The 24,033-nt window shown below is 30.4% G+C and overlaps 6 protein-coding genes across 6 annotated transcripts; 2 read left to right on the top strand and 4 right to left on the bottom strand.

The window, feature by feature from the left end:
- Positions 1–436: 436 nt before the first annotated feature.
- On the bottom strand, positions 437–14,506 carry LOC134830147 (polypeptide N-acetylgalactosaminyltransferase 1). Its single transcript, XM_063843537.1, has 5 exons — positions 13,521–14,506; positions 5,825–6,038; positions 2,494–2,619; positions 1,642–1,712; positions 437–1,580 (listed from the first exon to the last, which is right to left on the bottom strand). Exons 1-5 carry the CDS (start codon positions 14,174–14,176, stop codon positions 833–835), a joined length of 1,815 nt encoding a protein of 604 aa, XP_063699607.1. The 5' UTR covers positions 14,177–14,506; the 3' UTR covers positions 437–832.
- A 1,279-nt stretch (positions 14,507–15,785) lies between these two features.
- Positions 15,786–16,709, top strand: LOC134828335 (translocon-associated protein subunit beta). The gene is made up of 3 exons (XM_063841266.1): positions 15,786–15,891; positions 16,003–16,195; positions 16,257–16,709. The coding sequence occupies exons 2-3, from the start codon at positions 16,003–16,005 to the stop codon at positions 16,640–16,642; spliced, it is 579 nt and encodes a 192-aa protein (XP_063697336.1). The 5' UTR covers positions 15,786–15,891; the 3' UTR covers positions 16,643–16,709.
- On the bottom strand, positions 16,694–17,428 carry LOC134828336 (dynactin subunit 6). The gene is made up of 3 exons (XM_063841267.1): positions 17,331–17,428; positions 17,176–17,279; positions 16,694–17,118 (listed from the first exon to the last, which is right to left on the bottom strand). Exons 1-3 carry the CDS (start codon positions 17,345–17,347, stop codon positions 16,706–16,708), a joined length of 534 nt encoding a protein of 177 aa, XP_063697337.1. The 5' UTR covers positions 17,348–17,428; the 3' UTR covers positions 16,694–16,705.
- A 593-nt stretch (positions 17,429–18,021) lies between these two features.
- Positions 18,022–19,307, top strand: LOC134829331 (suppressor of cytokine signaling 6). The gene is made up of 2 exons (XM_063842368.1): positions 18,022–18,717; positions 18,771–19,307. Exons 1-2 carry the CDS (start codon positions 18,200–18,202, stop codon positions 19,057–19,059), a joined length of 807 nt encoding a protein of 268 aa, XP_063698438.1. The 5' UTR covers positions 18,022–18,199; the 3' UTR covers positions 19,060–19,307.
- Positions 19,308–19,705: 398 nt separating this feature from the next.
- Positions 19,706–23,280, bottom strand: LOC134829330 (ubiquinone biosynthesis protein COQ9, mitochondrial). The gene is made up of 4 exons (XM_063842367.1): positions 23,149–23,280; positions 20,600–21,243; positions 20,329–20,538; positions 19,706–19,849 (listed from the first exon to the last, which is right to left on the bottom strand). Exons 1-4 carry the CDS (start codon positions 23,195–23,197, stop codon positions 19,805–19,807), a joined length of 948 nt encoding a protein of 315 aa, XP_063698437.1. The 5' UTR covers positions 23,198–23,280; the 3' UTR covers positions 19,706–19,804.
- LOC134829328 (glomulin) lies at positions 21,288–23,140 on the bottom strand. Its single transcript, XM_063842366.1, has one exon. The coding sequence runs from the start codon at positions 23,084–23,086 to the stop codon at positions 21,323–21,325; it is 1,764 nt and encodes a 587-aa protein (XP_063698436.1). The 5' UTR covers positions 23,087–23,140; the 3' UTR covers positions 21,288–21,322.
- Positions 23,281–24,033: the final 753 nt, after the last annotated feature.

The following is a 24,033-nucleotide window of genomic DNA, read 5'->3' as shown; positions in this document are numbered from 1 at the left end:
TTAATTTAAAAAAAAATAATTAAAAATTTTAATAATTAATTCAAATTTCAATATAAAAAAAATTAATTAAAAATACAAATTTCAAAAATTAATTAAAATTTTACTATAAAAAAATTAATTAAAAATTTAAATTTCAAAAATAAATTTGAATTTTTTTTCAAAAAATTATTTAAAATTTTAATACAAAAAAATTAATTAAAAATTTTAATCATGAAAAATTTATCAAAATTTTAATATAAAAAAATTAATGAAAAATTTTAATCATGAAAAATTAACAAAATTTTTAAAAAACTAAAATTTTAATTTTAAAAATTAATTAAAAAAGAAATTAATTAAAATTAAATATTTGTGAAAAAGTCGTTAAAGAATTTTTAGATGGAAATTAAGGAAAAAATTAATAAAAAAAAATTATTGTATTAAAAAATATTCCTCTTTATTCCTGTTTTAGTCTAAATCTCTTAAATTTTAACTTTTTACAATTAACACTAACAATAAGTAACAATTCTAGTTCATTTTCAGTTACAACTAATGACTTAAACTTGGATTTTCTTGTAAATTTTAACATTTATATAACTTTATAATATCAATTTATCAAAAATATTCGAAAATAACGTCGCTGTGCGTTCTCTATAGAGGTATTTGATTCGTTTTTGTTTACATTTTTTCAATAAAAATAGAGTTTCTTTGATTGCGTGGCACTTAATTCCCTAATTTTTAACGCACTTGTGATGTGTGTGTGATGTCTCTGATATGTTTCGTACTGGCTACCAATGTATTCTGAGGACGGAATGTGAGAGGTGTCAGTCTTAAAGTTCCCCCCTTTTCGTTAAAATCAATGTTCAAAGGCCCATTTCTGTTCCGGCGCATGAGGATTGCAATCTGTGACGTACACAAATTCCTGAACATGCGACTCAAAGTGATCGAGACACAATCCGCTGTTGATGTGTCGAATTTGCTTGTCGGAGGTCATCTCGAATCTGTCGTCAATTTCGTCTGTGCTGTGACACGGAACCATCAAAACGTGTTTTTTGCCGTGATTTTGCCAATCCGGGATTGTGGCGCAACTTCTTTCCGTACGGAAGACGCCGTCGTTTGTCAAAGAGAAAAGTTGCGAATTTGTGATTTCCGGGCGGTTACAATTGTAAACGCCGAGTTTGTAAGATTCATCAGGTCCTTGCGACAAGTCATCCAAACAGATATTTTGCTCGGATTTCGACGTAACTCGTCCGTAAGCACGAACATTCTTCGTCGGGACGAATTTTTCCGGATAAATGTGCGTCATGTACCAATCGAAACTTTTGCATTTCAGTTTTTCACGGAGCAATTTGCGATGCGTGACGTCGCCAATATCCTTGTTTTTCTGCAAATCCGGGCGATTCATGAAGAAATAGTCGATATAGTCATCCATCCATACGAGTGCCATGCGAACTGTGTTAATGCCGTGCGTGTCGCGATCATTTGGGAAGCTGTAAGGATGGAAATCGCGGAAAATGTGTCCGATACGAGAACAGGGAATTGTTTCTAAGGTACCGCCGCACATCCAGATACGGAATGACATTTCGAGATTTTCACCGCCCCATCTAAAAAAGAGAAAATTGGTTAAAAATTTGATTTTTTAATACGGAAATGTTGAAAATTTACCCATCCATTTGTTCATCATAGCTTCCAATTTCCCAAAAGTAATCGCGGCGCATTGCAAAAAGACCTCCAGCCTGTAAAATAAAAAAAATAATAAATAAGAAAATTTAAAAAAAATAAGTTTAAAAAAAACATAATTTTTAATTAAAAAAAAAGTTAATGAAAATTTTAAAAAATAATTTTTGAAAAAAAAATTAAAAAAATAAAATTTTAAGTGAAAATTTTATTTTAAAAGAATTTGAAAAAAAAAAATTTTGAGTAAAAAAACAATAAATATGAAAAGAAATATAAAAATTTAATTTTAAAAAAATTAAAATAAACAATAAGATAATTCAAATTCTAAATATTTAATTTTTAAGAAAATAAAAAAATATATTTAATAAGAAAAGAAAAATCAACTTTTAAGTGAAAATTAAAAAAAAAACAATCGTAAAAAAATTAATGAAAATTTTAAAAAATCATTTTTGAAAAGAAAACTTAAAAAATCAAATGTTAAATAAGTGAACATTCGAATAAAATTTAAATTTGAAGAAAATGTAAAAAAAAATTTTTAGCGAAAATTTAATTTTAAGGAAAATTATTAAAATATATTTTATATAAAAAAATAGAGGAAATTAGAGAAATTGCTTTCAAGTGAAATTTAAAAAAATAATTTAAAAATAAAATACATTCTTAATGAAAATTTGAAAAATTAAAGTTTTAAATGAAAATAAAAAAAAATTCTGAGTGAAATTAATAAAAACATAAAAAGTGAAAATAAGAAAAATATTGATGCAAAATTTTAATTAAAAAAAAACAAGAAAATTTATACAAAAATAATTATGAATAATAACAAATAAAAAAATCAAATCTTACCATCGTTGGTGAGTTCGTTGGACAAATTTCGGGCACCTTTTCAGGACATTCTCGTTTCAATCGTTGATATTCTCGATCAGGCACGTTATGCCAATCAAAATGACCATCCCATGTGAATCCGCCTACCTGTAAAAAACACAAAAATCAAAAAATATTCTTCTATTCGTTCATTTTTTGCTTCAAAAATCGCAACATCCATTCCAACTCACATCAAAATTAAACCCAACCATATCCCCATTTTGGTATTCGAACGTTTTATAATCAATCACATCGATAATTGGCGTCACAACTGCATGCGGAGCTTCAACGATGCGATCCAGCAACGGCTCCAACCAAAATCTCGTGCACTCGCAATGGGCATCCAAGAAAACCAAGACTTCACTCTTCGCTAATCTCGCTCCTGCCAGTCTTGCTTTGATCAAACCCGATCGTTGAGGTAATCTCAAAAGTTTTACTTTGTGCGGCAATCGTGTTTTGAGGTAATATTCCAATTTGGCACCCAATTGAGGCAAATCACTGCCATCATCGACGAGAATTATTTCTTTCAGTAAATTTTCATCGGCGGTATTTAGCACACTGTGTACTGTTCGGAGTAAAACGGAGTATGGCTCGTCGAAAAAGACGATAACGACACTCGTTCCGGGATATTTGGCACGTTTATTCAGCCAAAAAGGCTCTTTTTTGCGACATTCCGGATGACGAGGGTCTGGCACGGTACGATGGTATGTCAAATGAAGACTTAACTCCTCGTTCATTGATAACAAGGCGATATCTTTGGCAGCTTTGTCGCCTGCTTCGCCCGTTAAATTCACAGGACGACCCAAATCTCCGAGTCCGGGCACTTGCATACGCAAATCTTGTTGGATGGCAGCTTCGTAAATCTCATCTTCGTGGTTCACGAGGATTTTTTCGAGATCGTTGATGGTCAAATCGTCGAATTTGACGAAGAACAAGAAGAAACATAGCACAACAATGAAGAGAATTACCAACTTTGCGAAGACATTTCGTTTGCGTAAGATCATTGCCACTCCGCCAACAAAGCGATATTGTTAAAAATATTCAAAGCACACACAAAGTTGATGACGACGACGACACTGAACGCGACTTAACATGTGAACGGATCCGAAACAACTGAATCAAAAATTTTTACCTATACGACTACGATAAATATTAAAAAATTCAAACATTCAATCTTCTAACTCTTTTTTATTTCTTCTTTTTTTTTGTTATTTATAGCTTATACCCAAACAAACGTACAGCGCGGACCGAATTTACATAAAAATTGTATACGATGCCAAAGTTACCTAATTTTATTAACATAAGTTGGTGTCAACCTGCTTTCGAAAGTGCAACAAGGACGAGCAACGCCTTTCACTTTGACCCAATTTTCGCGAAATTTTCCTCAAAAATCCCGAAAAACCCTCAAAAAATAATTTTTTGGATGATTTCAACTCCAATCTAATTATCATAAAAAAACTTTCTGTGGCAACGTCGATGAAAAAGAAAGAAATGAAAGCAAATTGGCTTAAAAATTATCAAACTGCTGAATATTTAACGGAGAAGGAGAAGAATAGAAAACAGACAAAAAAATTAGAAACAGACATTAAGAATGAATGGATCACATGACGACTGCTGTTTATAGTCGATATAACGGTAAGAGACTCGTAAAATATTTAAATAACAAAAAAATAAGACTAAAAAAGTGAGATATGTGAAATTTGAATGTTTAAAGATGTAATTGGAAGGTGATCAAAGAAGAAAATCGACGATTATTAGACGATTAGAAGATGAAAGGAAGACAATGAAGTTGAATGGTTTCGTTTTGAAAGCAGTTTTGGAGGCAGCGGAAGGTAATTTCTTCTTAAATTAACATCTTTGGTTCAATTTTTTATCGAATTTAATGATTTTAAAGTAATTTAAGTTCAAATTTTCAGTTATTTAGTTCATCAAAGAAGATTTTTGGTTGAAAATTATTAATTTTTGTCTCTTGCAAAAGGTTTCTTGCTTGTTTTTGATGAAATCCAACGATTTTCGAACTTCAGACAAAAGATATTTTCATATCAAATGAAATTTTTTCTGTTGTTTTGCAGTTTTAAAAATTTTTTTTCGCTTTTAAAGGAATTTCTGAATACTTTTTAATTTTATGAACTAAATTTTATTTTTTTTTTAATTTTTAATCACTAAATAAATTTTAAATTTTTATAAATTTATTTTTTTATTAAAAATTTCAATTTTTCAGAACCATATTCATATTTTTTAAAAATTTTTTTCTCATTTTAAATAATTTTCAATTTTTTAAAATAAATTTTTAATTAAAAAAAATAAATTAAATTAGGATTGTTTCAAAATTTTAACTTTTCGAATTAATATTTGCAATTTTTTATTTTTTTTTCCTCTCATTTTAGATTATTTTTAATTTTTTTAACTAAATTTTGAACATATATGATCTTCAGAATTTCAAATTTTCGAAATTATATCCTTAATTTTTCAAATGAAAGATAAATTTTTATTGACTTTTGTATCTTGTTTTGAATTTTTCGATATAATAATTACGAATTTAACAACGTTTACGTTTTTAACAAAAATTAAAGAAAAAAATTGAATTCTTTTAATTTTTTAATTAAAAACTTTTGTTTCGACAACAATTAACAAGAAATTAACAATTACCCCGAGGCTTTTTCACATTTTTCGTTCCATTGTAGTAATTTTCTTGACCGTCAGTCACCCAAAACTTTGTATATAATCAATCAACGCCTACTTTTCGCACTCATCGCTGACCACTGAGCACGAAATTCCTCTTCAAAGCACATCTCCGCTCCAACGATCCCCGAAATTCGCCAAAATTCATCCAAAATTCATGAGATTTTTGTTACAAGCCGCCAAATTCGCTTCATAACAAAACTGTTTTGATTAGCAAACAATCAATTTCAATTGTTTTCGTTGAATTTCTCTCGCGGCGCCTCTACTCGACTTATGAACATCTCCATACAATGCCGTGACTTGATTGTTTTCTTAAAACTCGACTAAACATTGTAAGAGTAATTTCGCTCGCTGAGAACAATGACGCAGCGGAATTCGCGTTCTCAGCAGTAAGCAGCGCGAAAAAGTGTCATTTTTCTGTCCAAACATCGTTCGTCAGTGGATTTTTGAGTAATTTCTTGCATTTATGAATACAATTAGCGTCTCTCGTACCAAATTCGTTCGCGTAACGTAACGGCTACTCCGCACACACATGAAATTCACAGTTAATACGAAACGAACGAATGTCAAGTCGAAACAAATAAAAGTTCGTTGAACTTGTTGTTTGGTTCGAAATTTCGTAAATTCTTACCTGAAAGTGATTCGCGCCATTTGTGCTGTAATAAAAATTCTTCGCTTCGATCACATCGATGATGGGGACAAGAACTGCATGCGGGGCTTCACGAATTCGATCGAGCATGGGCTCCAACCAGTGAGTGACGCATTCGCAATGGGCATCTAAGAAGACAAGAACGTCGCCTTTTGCCAAACGAGCGCCTGCCAAACGTGCTCTAATCAGTCCCAATCTGGAAAAAAAAAAAAAAAAAATAAAAATTAAAAAAAAAAAAATTTAAAAAAATTTAAAAAAAAAAATTTTTCAAAAAAAAAAAATTTAAATTAAAAAAAAAATAAAAATTAAAAAAAAAAATAAAATAAAAAATTAAAAAAAAAAAAAAAAAAATTTTAATTTTTAAAAATAAAAATTTAAAAAAAAATTTTAAAAAAAAATAAATTACTAAAATGTAAAAAAAAATTAAAAACTAAAATTAAAAAAAAACTAATTTTTAGATGTTATAAAATAAATCCAAACCAAGCAAATTATGAAATTAAAAACAAAAATTATCACAAAAAAGATGAAATCGACGATAAAATTGAACTTTTTTAATGCCGCGCAATATGATTATCATTATCACGTCGCATATTAAATGGATCTGCTGACCACAAAAGTTTTATTGTTCAACGCAACGCGCAAAAAACGATTAATTTTATGGCAATTTCGAAATCATTAGAGCACGAAAATTGGAAAACGCAAGGTGTTCTTGCCACTAAACGAATCATAAAATAATAGAATTGCCGGATAATCTAATTACGGAAACGATTGAATGAAGGCGGTAATTGAGAGGAAGAAAAAAAGCAGATGAATGAATGATCAAAAGTCGATTATTGCGGATGAGTTGTGACGAGAAAGTGAATTATGAGCCACGTAAGTTTATTAAAAGTTGAAAATTTGAAGTTAGAATGAAGAAGAATGAAGTTTAATCTAAATTTGGGCATTTGACTTCCAAAAAGGGCGTTAATTGAATTTTTAAAAATAAAAACATAACAATAAAAAAAATTAATTTTTAAAATTAAAAAAAAAATAATTTTTAAAAAAAAAAAAAATTTTTTAAAAATAAAAAAAAAATTTTTTAAAAATAAAAAAAAATAAAAAAAAAAAAAAATTTAAAAATTAAAAAAAATAATTTTTAAAAATAAAAAAAAATATTTTTTAAAAATAAAAAAAAATTATTTTTAAAAATAAAAAATAAAAAAATTTTTAAAAAAAAAAATTAAAAAAAAAAAAAAAAAAAAAAAATTTTTAAAAAAATTTTTTAAAAATAAAAAAAAATTTTTTTTTATTATCCAATCTCAACTTAAATCAACAAAACCCGCAAAGAACTTTAAAAAAATTACTGCCAAGTACGATTTTCATCAAATTTTTGCTCGATTGACAACATCTGCTGTGCTCATCTGGTGCAAAAAAATGCAATAAAAGTCACTTTTGGACAGATGCCGTCGAAAAAAATTTGCATTGCTAATAAGTCGTTCATGCCAGTTTTGATTAAATGTTCAAGAGATGAAATGCGATAAATTATCTCGAGCAAAACAGACAAAAATTTATTACAACCAGAAGTGAATAAATTCAATGGAAGCTGTTACGATGCATGTTTAATTAATAAAAAAAATAAAAATAAATAAAAATATGAACAATAGTGAAATCATGTCTTGCATGTCTTCCCAGCGGATGAACACAGAGCGACTCTAAAATGAGATAATTGCTGTTCGTAACAAAACTGGAGTAAGTAGAAGTCTTTCTCTGTTTATCACACTTTTTTTTTATTTTTGCTTACAAACTCAAAATTTTATCTGTAATTTCTTTTTGTTTTGTTTAAATGCTGAAAAACTGACGAGTGTAACAAATTGCAGATTAATCTAACAATGGAAGAAGACGTTGCGTGTTAATTGGAGAATGGGAATGAAACTGCGGAGAAGCGTTAAGAAACAATTAAAAAGTCAAGTGCGAATTAATTGCGTTGATGTGATATTTGTGTCAGTGATAAAAGAGATTTTGAGCGCAGATAAGCGTTCATGGGCTCTGATTTTAACTTTTTTTGACCGAAACGTCGTTCATGGACCCCAAAAAACTCCGAAAGTTGTTTTTATTTACATTTTTACGCGTTGTCTAACAACCAAAACAACAAAAATCAACTAAAAACAGCAGAAAATTCACTTTGCCAAAAGGCACGAACATCAGATAGCATCACGTTCCGCATAAAAACACCTTAAATTTGTCATTTTGATGCCAGATTCGCCAACTCATCTATTTTTAGCACGTCATTTGAGGCATTTTGGTGTCGCGTTGCAGCAACATGACCTTTCGTTCTCATAATTCATGCCCGCAATTTGAATGTCAGTAGTAAACCGGTAAGTGAAGTAGTAAAAAAAATCCAGTTTACATATGTACTTTAACGAAAAATATTTATTGAACGGCAAGAAAGTAACTTTTTTTTCGTTGTAGAAAGACAAAAGAAAAGAGAGGAACCAATACAGACGAACATCTTTTGCTTCGATTCGTGTGATGATCGCAAAAATTATCATGAAAGGTACTTATTAAAGATTTTTATTGAGAAATCGACGATGACGCAATGCATGGAGATTAAATTTGTATGGAAAAAAATCGGGGATTGGTGCGGTAGATGGTAATTTTCGATGCAATTCAATTGAAATTTGTGCAATTTTTGACTTGTTGAACGAAATTTTAAAGTTCATTGTTTTGTTTTTGCAGATAAGGGCATCAACTACATAAATTTTGTATGAAATTTACAGAAAATTTTAAGAAAAATAATTTTTTCATGAAAAATTTTGTTTAATGTATAATGTTAAAAATTTTTTCATATCAAATTTTGATGTTTTTAGTTACAAAAATATCTTATACCTACATTAATTTTAGAACCAAATTTGCAAAAAAATTAAAGAAAAATTAATTTTTGATGAAAAATTATAACTTTTTGAAATACAAAAAGTTCTTATAGATCAATTTCGAATTAAAATGAGAAAAATTTTTAATGAAAAATTTGATTTTTGAAGCAAAATGTTAAAAAAATGACCTAAATTGACAATTTCATGTATCAAAAGTAACTTTTTTGATTCTTTTATTGTCAAAATTTATAATGAAATTAAATTTTTATGTAACTTTTGTATAAAATTTTAACATTTTAGCTTGTTTTAGATAAAATAATTACAAATTACTAATTTTTTATCTTATCTTTTACCCTTTCAGTGACAATCAGTACAAGAAATGAACATCCAAACCAATGTTTAGTTTAAAAAAATGTTGTTTTTATACAAAACAAACATTTTCTAAGCAAAAACTATTAAAATTATGTCAACATATGGCAAAAAATCTGAACAAATAACTCGTAAGTAGCCTTGAAAAATCTATGACTTCAATATAAATCTTAAAAATTGCAAAAATTTGTTCAAATTTGTAATTTCTCAACAAAAAAAAATATTATTTTAATTATTAATTTAATTAATTTTTTAATTCAAATAAATAAAAAAAATAATTAATAAAAAAAATAAATAATTAAATAATAAAATAAATATATTTTTTATTAAAATTAATTTAATTTTTTTTTATTAATTTAATTTATTTTTTTTAATTTTAATTTTTTTTTATTATTTTTTTTTTTTGTTAAGAAATTACAAATTTTGAAATTAAAAAATCACTTTTAAAGCCTAAATTGAACAAATTTTTGCAATTTTTTTTTTTAATTAATTTATTAATTAATTTTCTGTTTGAAAATCGTAATTTCAGAACATTTTCTCGAAGAAAAAAACTCAAAAAGTTCATCGAAGCAAAATTTCCACACGAGAACAATTAACCCGCACCGGATATTCAGTTTTACCGTAACTTATGCGTAATAACTGCCAATTGTAGACATGTTACATTGCACTTTGGATATCTCCATTTGCCATTTCAACGACGACGTACGAGGCGAATTGCATAATCTGTCGAGTCATAAAGAGAAATAAAGTAAACAGCTGTAATCGCACTACAATTCAACAAAACAAATGCAGATAATTCTCAAAAGTCGCTGAACCGTTGATAATAACTCGAAGAAGTCTCGTTCGTGGTTTTTTGTTGCACCATCCGAACAAAAGCCCGCAAATGGAGCTTAATTACGTGTGACAAAATGTGTGTGTGTGATTGATCGACTTCCAACTGATGACGAGCCGCACACTTCTTCGTAACGAGAATAAATCATAAATAATTAGAAAAGCTCGTAATTATCATAATATTAATCGTTTTACAAAGAGTTTCGTTGTTCGTTGCAACTCGTAACATGATGAAATTATGAGAAAGATGTTGAACATCGACGAAATGGGTAATAAAGAAGTTGTAAACCCGAGTTGGAAAGTAGAAAACAATGGATTTCATTCAATATTTGTGAGTTGTAATCAGCACCTTCGTGGTTATTACGAGCGAAAATGCGGTAAAGATGGTTAATTGTTGCGTAATGATGCGAAAAATGGTTGTCTGGAACGGGATTGGCGGGGAAAATTTGATAATTTGAATGAAATTCAACAAATTAAGGTCGCTTAATGCGTTTTAAGGCACTTAAAATCGATGAGAAGTTACGATATGGAACAATTTTTGTCTGAAATTGACTTTTTTAAGCTTTTGTTGACTTGAAATTGCTTAAAAATTGCATTTTGAGTCATATTTTGCCTAATGAATGCTTGAAATTTGATAAAATTAAGCTCAAAGTGCTTCTAAAAACTCGAAAATGAGTCTTATGAGTTAAAAATTATCAAATTTTGATCGATTTTAGCTTTGAAAATCAATTTAAGAATGAATTTTCGTCTGAAATTCCCTCAAAAAGAAACTTTTTCGTTCGAAAATCACCTCAATGTGTCATTTTTTGGCTTTTAAATGATTAAAACTTTAAAAATTTGACCTAAAATGCCTTTAAAAGCCTTTGAATCGTTGCAAAAATCATGAAATCGCAACATTTCTTTACAATAACTCGTCTTGCTGCGTCATTCTTTCAATATTTACCTTCTCTCAAGGAGTCAATGCTACCAAAACACTCGAGTCAAGTACATTTCAATGCATTTTTTGAAGTATTTAGCCTTCCGCAGACATTAAATGAAGCTTTTATAGCTAATTATCCGCCTTTTATAGAAAAAAATTAAAAAATTTTCAACTTTTTTTAATGAAAAATCGCTCAACTTCCACTCCCTCGCTAAATTCCTCGAAGGGATCGCCTATTATTTCTTTCATAATTCACTTGCGTGCCCATTCAACGTTCTATTAACCTAATTTTCTGCCATGCTACGTGCCACGTAACGTCCCTTCGCTTAACCGAAACCAACAATCACTCAGTTTCAGTACGAAAAAAAAACACACAAATTGGGTATCCTGTGCAATTGCATGCAGGCCGGCGAACAAATCAATAGTCGTCGTGTGCCGCATGTCGTGCATTTATTATCGCAGGTTGTTTATCACAGTCACTCACCCATTCAGTGCAATGAATGAAATGGAAAAATGTGATTTTCCGACGTATGGCGAAGGCATTGAAGCAGTTCATTGAACTTTTTGTGCATCACAACAAAGGGATGGAATTGAATTTGGGCCCTTTTTTGATATTTTTTCTTTGAAAAGTTCAATAACGGCACGAAATTCACTCGCGAAACAAGGAACGGCATTGACTCGAGTGATTTGTCCTCATTTCCAACCTTTGTTAATACAATAAATTGCCTGAAAACGTCCTGTTTCGTACATAAAAAAGGAGTTTCCTTCACAGGAACATGAAAAGTACGAAGCTACGGGCTGTACGAAGGCGAAAAATTGAATGAAAAGTTCTCTCGTGCATGAAAATTGTTCTTCAGTGCGAATGCGGCGGTAAATGTGAGTGAAAGTGCGACGAGTTACGAGCTACAAATGAAAAATAATGTAAGTTTTTATTAAAATTTTCATGAAAAAAATTAAAAATGTTAAAATTTTCATAGAAAAAATAAAAATTTAAAAAACTTTCATCAAAAACATTTAAAATATGCATAAAAAAAACTAAAAACTTTCATCAAAAAATTCAAAAATATTAAAATATTCATCAAAAAAAAATTAAAATTTTCATCAAAAAAAATTTTAAAATTTTCACGAAAAAAAAAATAAAATTTTACCAAAAAAATTAAAAATAAAAAAATATCCATCAAAAAAATCTTCCACTAAAAAAAATAAAAACATTAAAATTTTAATAAAAAAAAAAAAAATTAAAATTTGCATTAAAAAAATTTAAAATATTAAAATATTCACGAAAAAAAAATAAAAATTTTAAATTTTCACAAAAAAAAAAATAAAATTTATTATCAAAAAAATTAAAAATATCCATCAAAAAAAATAAAAATATTAAAATTTTCATCAAAAAAATTAAAAATATTAAAATTTTCATAAAAAAATAAAAATTTTAAAATTTTCATGAAAAAAAAAAATATTAAAATTTTCATTAAAAAAAAAAAAATAAAAATTTACATAAAAAAAAATTAAAAATTTTAAATAATTTTTTTTTATTTTCAGGAAATCGAAGAAAAAATTTTCTCTTCCGAAGCCATCTTACGAAAATTGAAACTTGCTACTGCCTACATTTTCTTCACGTCATTGCCTGGCATCATATTAGCTGTTTATTACGTTTTTCTGTATGAATCATCAACCGAAGGCGCAAAGCAAAATTTAACATCGACTTAAAAAAAAATCAAAAAAAGTGGGATAATGGATCGAAAATTACGTCAATTCCATAAACGGAAGCAAAATCCCCCAAAAACGGTTGAAAAGAAGCAACGACTTCGCATGATGCATGCCGAACTGAGCATCGAAGAGCAAATTCAGTTGGCAGCCAACAACAAACTTTACACAAATCGCAATCCGGAAAAGGGAATTCGCGTTATTACCGTACTTTTGTACTTTTTGAGCATTTCACTCGCGGCAATTATTCTATCTTGCTACTACGTGTACTTCTGGCATCCAGAATATAAAAATGCAACTGTCGTCAGGAATGTTAATTGTGGTAAGTTGACTACTTTTGATGACATTCGATGAATTTGAATTGAAAATTTAATTTTTTATTGCAGAAATTGTCAAAGAAATATCACTTCGAACGGTAAATGCGACGGAATTGTTCTACAATAAGCTATTGGAAAAGCTTCGGAGAACCGAGAGACGTCAATGGCATCATAAGCGACACAAAACACGAGTTCAAAATGTCAATGAGGAGCTTTTACTGCCGGATCCCTTTGAGGAAGTTGCAAAAATTGACCCGAAAGATGATTTTTTGGAAAGTACTGAAGAAGCAAGTACCGTAAATGAGATTGAAATATCACTAAATGATGAAATTGATTGATGATATGAGCAAAAATACGAAATTTAGCAACGAATAGATTACAATGACGAATCAAAGTTCAATAAATCAAGTTAAAATGATTAAAATTGTTGACATTTGAAAGAAAAAGTTGTCTTTTGAAGGAGATTCAAGTGATTTTATGATCAATTTCAATCGTTTCTGTTGAAAAATTTCATAAAAAATGTAAATTTTTATAAAATTGAACATGAAATTACTCATAAAATACGTATTTTTCCTTCAAATGACAATTAATTGATATAAAACTCGTTCGTACAATCGCTCACTCACACATAAAATCGAGTGTTGGCGATAGAAACGGAATGCGCTTGACCTTGAAATCGAACTTACCTGCTTTTCAGTCGCAGCAACTTGACTTTCTTCGGTAATCTCGTCTCTACATAATATTCCAGCTTGCCCTGAAGCTCCGTATTTGTGCTGCAATCGTCAACCAAGATAATTTCCTTCAACAATTCGGGCGGCGAAGTATTCAGGACACTATGAACCGTTCTCACAAGCACCGAATAAGGCTCATTGTAAAAAATAATGATGACACTTGTTGTCCCGAGCTTTGAAATGTCGTATTTTTTCCGTTTGCAAGCCGGATGTCGCGTATCTGGAGTCGTTCGGTTATAACTCAAATGTTCACTGAGCTCCTCATTCAAAGCAATTGTCGCTAATTGCTTCTCTCCGAGCTCTTTGGCGACGCCATCAAGTGTCACAGCCTCCCCGTTGTCGCCGAGACCCGGTTTTTGCTTTGCCAGATCCGCGAGAATTTGTCTTTCGTATTGCGCGCTTTTGTCAAGAAGCAGGGGACTCGCATTTACGGTTTCTTTGAGAATTCGAACGAGTTTCTCGTTTTCCTCCAAGTCAATTACGCCGTTTGCGTTGATGCCCGGAGAGGCGTTGTGATTTTTGAAGTAGAACAATAGGAAGACAATTAACACAACTAACACTATTAATTTTTTGCTTCGAAGCATGCCGCCAGTTCTGCTTATCCGAAGCATTTTTATGATTCTTTTTATTTAATTTTTATTTTTTTTTTTAGTTGCACGCACACACTCACACACAAAATTCTTGTTTTTCTTCTTGTCGTCGTCTCTTTTATTTCTTCACATCATTACTTGTGATATCTTCTTCATGACCGACGACTCATCTTCAATTTTTTTTTCTCTAAAGAACACTTGCATGGCACTTTCACGACGTTTTTTCAGTTGCTCTTTCTCGAGAATTGCGTAAAATGATAACACAAAGCAATTAAATCATGATTTTTGGACAATTAATCACGCAAAGCACGGAGCAAAAACAATAACAACGAAAGCGGGTGAGCTACTAAAATCAACTGTTTCGTCGGGTGTCTGAATCTGTACTGAATCTACAAGTTGAAAGTGTTCTTGCTCTTAAAAATTTTGAGAAATGATATGCCGTTTTGTGTGAAATGGACTTTGAGATTTTTTTTTTTTTTTAAATTTAATTTAAATTAAAAAATAAAAAAATTAATTAAAAAAATAAAAATTAAATAAATATAAAATAAATAATTAATTAATTTTAATAAAATTATTTTTTTTTAATTTTTATTTTTTTTTATTTTAATTTTTTAAAATTTTTTTATTACAATTTTTTGAAATAATTTTATTCAAGTAAAAAAAATTCTTAAAAAATCATTTGAATTTTATTGAACAAAAATAATGATTTTTGTTTTTATTTTAAACTTAAAATTTTTTTAAAAACATAAAAAAAAGTATCAATACTTTTTATTTTTTTTTAACTTAAATTTTTTTAAAAAATATTTCAATTTAAAAAAATTATTTTTTTTATTTAAAATTTTTTTCAAAAATTGTTTGAATTTTTTGAACGAAATTTTTTCATCAAAATTATTTCAGTTCTTTTAATAAAAAATAATTTTTAAGAAATTATTCGAATTTTATTAAAAAATTCATCAACTTTTTTTTTGTTTTCTTTAAATAAAAATTTTTTGAATTTTAAAAATTTAATTTTTTTATTTATTTATTTTTTTTAAATAAATTTTTATAAAAATTATAAAAATAATTTTAGAAAAGTTATTCGAATTTCAACAGATTTTTTTATAAAATTAATTAATTTTTATTAAACTAAAAAGCCAAAATTAAATAAATTTAATAATAATTTAAATTGAAAATTCGAAGTTCTTGAAAGATTTTTAAGTTATTTGCCTATAGATGGCGCTGAGGCTTAAACTTTTAAAATAACTTTTGAAACTGAAATTGCATACAAATCATAAATAAGGTATCAAAAATACACTCTAAAGACAATAAAACACTTGAATTAGTTCAAAATCTTCTTAAAATTAGTCAAATTCCTCAAAAAATAAATGTTGAATTGATTGCATACCTTTGATGATTTGAATTCTTAAATTTTTCTATATCTCATACTTTTCAAATTCGTTAAAAAAGAAAAGTTTGATGAAAAATAACCAAATTTTAACTTTTTGATATATTTTACTGTTCGAATAATACTGAAAGGTGCAATTGAGTCCTCAAAACTACATTGGATTTTTCATTTTCGAGCTCCTCAACTAAAAAAATGCCATCTCTTGATTGATTTTCGTACTAAGTTCCATCATTTACCTTTCCGAACACACCCCAAGCCACGTCAGAATCTGTCAAAATACTTCATTTGCCGTCGTGTCAAGCGAAATTTCTTTTCTGTCCCGGTTTTACGTGATTAACTCAAGGAATCCAAGGTAAATATCCTTTTTTAATCCTTTTTAACATCATTTCACATGAGATTTCATTCAACAAACACAAAGATTTGTCGTAATTTCAAGCTAAAAACGCATTTTATTGCATTGCAGATGAACATGCTATACGCTATCGTTGCTGCTTTGGCACTTTTCACCGTGACTTGCTCCGGCGAGGATGAACAAGTAGCTCGTTTATTGGTCTCCAAGCAAATCTTGAACAAATATTTGGTCGAAAACAGAGACGTGATTGTCAAATATACGCTCTTCAACGTTGGAAATGGTCCCGCAATCGATGTTAAATTAGGTAACAATCCTGTTTTCTTATCGCTTGTCGTCATCGTTTAATTTGTTTTCTCCTTTTGCAGTTGATAATGGTTTCCATCCCGAAGCTTTTGAAGTTGTTGGCGGAAAATTAGCTGCGACAATCGATCGAATTGCTCCCCAAACGAATGTTTCGCACATTGCCGTCGTTCGTCCCAAATCCTATGGATATTTCAACTTCACCGCTGCCGAAGTCAATTATCGACCAGTTGAGGAAGCAGCCAATTTGCAATTTACGGTCAGTTCGGAGCCCGGAGAAGGTGCCATTGTCTCTCTCGCCCAATTCAACAAGCAATTTTCATCACATTTCTTGGATTGGTTCGCTTTTGCCATCATGACGTTGCCCTCATTGGCCATTCCCTACTTCTTGTGGTTCAAATCACAGACAAAATACGAACTTTTGGCGAAACCCAGCAAGAAAGCGATGTAAAAAAATGGAAACGGGAATGAACAATCGAAATCGAACCAATAAAAAAATGTTGTGAGAGATTATTTAAGCGCCCGGTTTCTTTTTATTCTTCAAATGATGATAATTCGGAAGAACTTTCCTCAGAAAATCAACTTGCAAAATGTGTGAACCTTGTTTCTCGATCGCTTCACGTTGTTGACAATCCTTCCCAAACACCACGGTATTTTCTTTCAACTCTTGTTCGCCTTGCAATTGACATCCAGCTCCAATTATGCATCCATTGCCTACTTTCACGTTGGGCGATGCGAAACTTTTGCACTCAAAAATGTTTTTTTCTCCGATATTTCGACTTTCGATCCGACAACCGACTTCAAAAATGTTATTTGGACCAATTGTCATCGTTACAGGCTCGGAATCCGTTGGCAGGGTTTTATTAATGATCGTTGAATACTCTTCAAAGATGCAATTTTCGCCGATTATGATGGGACCTCCTTCAGCTGCAAAGAAAAATTCGATAAAAAATTGTTCAAAAAGCGAAAAATTAGAAAATTTACCGATAATACAAGCTCCGGGATGAACAACAGATCCTGCTCCGATAGTGATGTCACCCCTTAAAGTACATTCATCGACAACAACTGCCTTTGGCATGATTTTTATGCTAAAAAGAAATTTTTAATGATTGATTTTTGAGATTACGAAAGTCACTTACTCATTTTTTATCGACATTTTGTGAGTTGGAATGAAGATTTTAGTCAAAAATGGGCTTTTAAGGCTCTGCCCTGAAATTTTTTTAGTAAACAGAGTGATGACAGCTGTTGGAGATTGCAAATTTTCGTCTAATTAAAAGTTCGAATTTTTATCTTTTTATTAAAAGCTCGAGATTTCAAACTTTTTAATTAAATTTTATCAAAAAAAAAAAAAAAAAATCATAAAAAAATTAAAATTTTATAAAAAAAATTTTTTTCATAAAAAATTAAAAATGTTCATAAAAAAATTAATTGTTAATTTTTTATAAAAAAATATTTTACAGAAAAAAAATTAAAAATTTTTCATTAGAAAATTAATTTTTCTTAAAAAAATTAAAACTTTTTATAAAAAAATTATTTTTTCATAAAAAATTAAAATAAAAATTTTTCTTTTTTTTTCATAAAAAAATTTAAAAAAAAATTAAAATTTTTTTTTTAATTTTCATAAAAAAATTATTTTTCATGAAAACAAATTAAATTTTATCAAAAAAAGATTTTTTTTCATTAATTTTTTAAAAATTTTTTATCAATATCAAAAAATTTTTAATTTTTTTAAAAAAAATTACAAAAATTTATGAAACGAAGAAAAATTTGCTCGATCTCGAGCTTCAAGCAAAAATAAAAGCCCAATCTGAGCTGTCAGTGAAGAAGTAACAGAGGAAAAAAAGAAACATTGAGGAAGGAAAATTGAGAAAAACAAAGAAAATCAAGAGCAAAAGTGGAAATTTTCGCGTTTTGGAAGGATTGACACCGATTGGAATGCTCGCAGAGTGAATTGTGCAAGAAAAAACGTGAAAATATGAAAATTTATTAATTTCGCAAGACCTTCACGATGAATGAGTCAGATACGTTTAGTCGATTTAAGTGGTTTTCGTCGTTGTCGCGCCTCAAAAGTGACTACAATGCGACCTCGGAGCAAAGTAGCAACAAGAAAACCGTCAATATCTTCTACACAATCCGACGAAAGTTGCAAAAACGGTACAATACAACGCGAAAAGTCAAGGCATCCGAGTCACAACACAACAACAGTGTCGAGGAAGCAGCTCGAATTGTACTCGAAAGCGACAATGTCGCGCCCACAGTTGCGTCTTCCTGTGATAGGGCGTTCGGGATCTTTCCGCGGGACGACGAATCGCCCGAAATGCGTGCCATCAAGAAGGAGCTGGCTCAATATGGATGGTATTGGGGCAATCTCAAACGCACAGACGCTCAAAAAAAGCTAAAAGGCAAGGAAAACGGCTCATTTCTCGTGCGAAACTCGCAAACGGAGAAGAATCAATTTACGCTGAGCTTCCGTTCAGCTGGCGTTACGCTCCATTGTCGCATCAACTTGGATGAAGATAACCAATGGTAAGTTTTTTTCTCAAAAATTTTCATATTTTTGACTCAAAATTCAATTTTAGGTCCTATATCGAGGAAAGCAAATTCGCATCTCCGGTCGAACTGATACTCGAAACGATGCGCCGCTCGGAAACGGGAGTTTTTGGCTTCGTCAAACAAGATTCGAAGATGCAACCGCCATTTCCCGTGCGATTAACGAACCCCATCAATCGCTTTTACGAGGTCACGTCACTTCAGCATCTCTGTAAAAACCAAATTCGTTCGCGTATCCATCAAACGGAGACCATCGAGCAACTTCCGTTACCAAATCAACTGAAAGATTTCCTCCAAAGTGATAGTTACGAGCCATAAAAATGAAAAATATTAGATTTAAACCACAAAAAAATGGAGTTCCAAAGATATTTTCTCCCCCTCGGATGCGTTTCACGGGGAGATTTTTCGTTTTTCGTGTCAAATTCCTTCGCTCTATCGTTATTTTCGGGATCTTTTGAAGCAATAAGAACTTTTTTTTCTTACTTTGTACTATCGTTAGGTTAATTTTTAGAATAATTTTTATTGATATTGAATTTTTTATGTTAATTATCACCTAAAAGTATTATGTTTAAGGCCAATTTTGTCTGATACAATAATCAAATTTGTTTTGTATTTCATAAAATCCCCCAAAAAATCGAACTAACAAAGTCTCTTTCAAAAAAATTCGATAAATTCGCTACTTTTACAAACTTAATTGATGTTCTCAATTGGGAAAAAACAACTTTGACTATTGTTACAGCCTAAAAATAATCGAATCTGCATCTAAATATGTTAAAATAAGCTCTCTTTTTATCGAATTTTACGGATAAATGTAAATTTCAAAATAATTAATTGAAAAAAAAAAAATATAAAAAGAACCGAAATCTCGCCTTTTTGATGCTAGTTTGCGCTCAGACTACTGAAAAAAGGCCAAATTTCATTCTGAAAACTACTTAAATTTATTTTCTGAACTAACGTAAGGTACATCCAAGTAAATTTCTACAGACTTTGAGTACACAGTCCTAACATCTCAGTCAATGAGAGTCTCTTTTGCAACAGTAACTGACTTTTTTGTGTGAATTTTTCACCTTCGACTTCTATCAAAGTTCATGCCCAAGATGTTACGAGCCTAAAAATAAATCATTTTTGGGAAAAAATTAAAATTTTCCTGAAAAAATTTTAAATTTTTTCATAAAAAAATTAATTTTTCATAAAAAAATTATTTCACATAAAAAAAATTAAAACTTTCCATAAAAAAAATAATTAAAAAAAATAATTTTTCATAAAAAAAATTTCTAAAAAAAAATTAATTTTTCATAAAAAAAATTCAAAATTTTTTTCATATAAAAAAATTTCAAAATTTTTTTCATAAAAAAAAAATTCAAAATTTTTTTCATATAAAAAAAATTCAAAATTTTTTTCATAAAAAAAAATTCAAAATTTTTTTCATAAAAAAAAAATTTAAAATTTTTTTCATAAAAAAAAAAATTAAAAAAAAAACAATTTTTCATAAAAAAAAAATAAAATTTTTCAAAAAAAAAAATTTTTTATAAAAAAATTAAAATTTTTCACAAAAAAAATTATTTTTTATAAAAAAATTAAACTTACGGTATCAAATATGCTTTTTCCCGTTTGTTGAATGCCTTTGGTGAGTCCCTCAGAGTGTTTGAGGAAATCTTGCATCTTGCTCGCATCGCTAATTCTGTGCTCCAAAAAATTCCATGTCTTTTGATGATCCGGCGACTTATCCTGAAGCATGAAAAATTCAGTTGCTTTGTAAATGCTCGCCAATCCAATGCGACGAGTGTACCAATTGAACTAAAATCATTAAAAATTATTTTAAAAAATCTCAAAAAATTAAAAATTTTAAATTTCTTACATCCACAGATCGATCTCCGGCATAATAACAAATATCATCGACCATCGTGAGGAGATTCGACAACGAAACGGGAACATTCGGTGGCAACGCCATCAAAGCTAAAGCTTGTGGCCAACTATCTTTATAAGGCTCGAGCATGCGAAGTCGCAATTCGACAGCTTTTGCAACAAATTTCGTCGGCGTGTCGTATTTGCCTTCTTCGGCGCTCATTTTTAACATTTCATCGATGAGATCTTTGTTGAATTTTGCATTTAAGTACTCGACAATTTCGACGCCGCCTCGTGAAAACATCCCATGAGCGATACTTGGGTATCCGACTTGCTCGGCGCCGTGCGCTAATGAAGTTTTGCTCCATCCGTGTTGCGGAACGTAATTCAAAGCTGCTTCAAGAATTTTATTTCTGATCTCGACGGTGTCATCGGAGTCTTCTTTTTCCTCATGGGACTGTTTTTCTTGCTTTTGTGATGCTTCTTGCTCTTTGGCGAAGGCATTTTCGAACTCTTGTTCCCGTTTTTCTTCACGAACACGGAAATCATCGAAAGTTTCTTCCTTCTTGGGAGGTCCCGGAGGCGTAACTGACAAAAATCTTACATTTTTGGGATGTCTCACAGCTGAATTTCGTGCCAACAAGAGGAATCTGTATCCTGCAATTAGACCAAGAATCGAAAATGTAAGTAAAAAAACGAAAAAATTAATTTTAAAAAAATTTTTATTGAAAAAAACTTATTTTTTGTTCTTCAGATCGACACATTCTTGAACCCGAGCAAGCAAACGACTCATGATATCGAACATATTCGTCGCATAAGTCAAAATTTCCAACTTTTTCTCCTTCGTGATCTCAAGTTGAGTGTCTTCCGCATCATTTTGGATGTCAATTTCCATTTTTTCTGCCTTTTGCTCTTCTCCCTTCTCAACCAAATTAGTTTCGTTCGCATAATGTGCCCGCGAAAGTTGAAGCGCTTTCTCCAAAGGCTCGAGAAAACTCTTTTGCAGCTCATCAATGACGTTAAAAATGCCCGTACAGTTGTCCTTGTCACGCATCATGAGGAAAATCAAGAGATTCAAAGCCGTCATCAGCAGTTCGTGACTTTCCATCAAGTCGGTTTTCTCTCCGTCTTTCAAGCGACACACGTAAGTCTTCAAAATGTTACAAAATTTGGCAGAACTGAAGTTACTTAAGTCTCCCGAGTTCAAAAGTTGAAGGACGATGCCTTTGTAAATCATCGTTGTATGCGAAAGAAGCCCCGAATGCGATGTCGTGTTGAACAAATGATCGATAATTTTGTATTTTTCAGTCAAAATGTGCTTGGAAACGTACAAATCGAAGAGTTTCATGCCGTTTTTGCGATTTTGCTCGTCCGATGAGAAGACTACGACTTTTGTTAACAAGTCGAAAAATGCATTTCTTGTATCTGAGTCGATATCGCCATCTTTCAGACTTGAATCTGAGGCTAAATTTACCAATTCCAGCCCCAAGGCGATGCCTTTCTTCTGTAATTGAGGAAAAGTAGTGTTCAAAAAGTGATTTACTAACAAGAGGCCTTTGTCAATTTTGTATTCGTTGCGGTAGATTTGAGGTAATGGCAGAAAAATTTTCTCGACGAAGGTTAAATAGAACGCCATAGCGACGGAAAGTTCTGTAAATCGTTCCTCCGAATAGAAAATGTTCTTGAAATCCGTTTTGTTGCTCGGTTTTTGAGGTAAATTTTTGACGAAATGTCGATCATCCATGACTTCGAACAGTTTAAAAATATTTGGATAAATTTTTCCGAGTAATTCCATCAAATTTTCAGCTCGTTGTCGACTATAAGACTTAAAACCCTTCGCCCCGAGGTCAAAGTTCAGATGAGCGAACGTGCCTTCCATCAGTTTCAACAAAAATGTCGTCATGACATTCCTGCTGTTGAAGTCTTGGTTGAAAAATATTTGTGTAGCGTCGTGTGTTTGTGTCAGCAAGCATCGTTGGACAGGTTCCAAGAACAAAAATATTGTCAAATACAGTTGCAGCAAGCGTTCGACTGTCGGATCATTTTCAATTAATTTTTCCATTTCAGCTCCAACTTGTCCTTTTAGCATATCCGGCATTTTTATCTCTCGTTCAAGGTATTGCACTACCGAGTCAAGAACCCATGCGATTGCCTGTGATTTGTTATGATCCATCCGCAGCAAGACAGTTTGAAGCGCCTTTAAGACACTCGTGAACTTTTCATCGTGATCGACGCCTTCCAAAACTTCCAACAACTCGAAAAGCGCATCTTCCTTCACAGCTTGGGCCGCAATTAAACGCAGGAGATTCTCACAAGCGAGATATTTTTCAACATTTTTCGCGTAATTGTCACGGGTTAAGTGCTCAGCGGCGATGTTGACGAGCTCCGAGCATACCAGATGCAACGATTCACTCGTTTGCGCTTTAATTAATTCCGTCGCAGCGAGAAGTTCGTTCTTCTCTAAATGCTCTTGCACGATTTTTACGATTTCGAATGACATGACGTCGCGGAAGAAATTTCACGGAGTTGCTAAGAAGTGTTTTGCACTGAGAATTTACTGACCTGATACGTAACGAGATCCTGCAGTTAATGCACGTAATGGGAATACCATAATTTTCGAGAGTTTTGCTGAAATTTCGGATTATTTGGAGCCCTCACGAGTCGTAGTTTCGGGAAAGACAGAGTCGTTGACAGAAAAACAAAGTTGAATTAGCATCAAAAAAAAATTTACCCTATGGATCGAAGGCGTTCGTACATGTACTTAACAAAAATTGTCGATTAACGAAAAATTTTTATAAAAAAATTTCAGAAATTCGTTTTAAAAATATTTAAATTTAAAAAAAAAATGATTTTTTAATTTTTTTTTAGTTTTTAAAATTAATTTTTTAAAAATTTTGAATATTTGGAGCAAGATTTAAAAAATAGCTTTTCATTTTTAAGTTTAAAATTTTGATAAATGATTTTGATTTCTGATAGATTTTTATCCATTTGGAGCAAGATTTGACAAAAATAGCTTTGACACAGTTTTTGACACAGTTTTTTTGCTCTTGATTTAGTTTTTAAAACAAAACTATGTCAAAGAAAAAAAATTTTTTCAGTTTCAATTTTTTGGCAGTTTTGAGTTATAAAATGATTAAAAATGATAAATTAGAGCCCTCTGACAAATTTCAATCCATTTGGAGCAAGATTTGACAAAAATAGCTTTGACACAGTTTTTGACACAGTTTTTTTTGTTGCTCTTGATTTATCCATTTTTGAAAACAAAACAGACAAAATTTTTTTTCAGGTCAAAGAAAAAATTTTTTTTCAGTTTCAATTTTTTGGCAGTTTTGAGTTATAAAATGATTAAAAATGATAAATTAGAGCCTTCTGACAAATTTTTATCCATTCGGAGCAAGATTTGACAAAAATTGCTTTGACACAGTTTTTTTGCTCTTGATTTAGTTT

Source organism: Culicoides brevitarsis, chromosome 2 (assembly GCF_036172545.1).
Source record: "Culicoides brevitarsis isolate CSIRO-B50_1 chromosome 2, AGI_CSIRO_Cbre_v1, whole genome shotgun sequence".
NCBI classification, from domain to species: domain Eukaryota; kingdom Metazoa; phylum Arthropoda; class Insecta; order Diptera; family Ceratopogonidae; genus Culicoides; species Culicoides brevitarsis.
The sequence above is the reverse complement of the archived record's forward strand: the minus strand, read 5'-3'. Positions and strand labels throughout refer to the sequence as shown.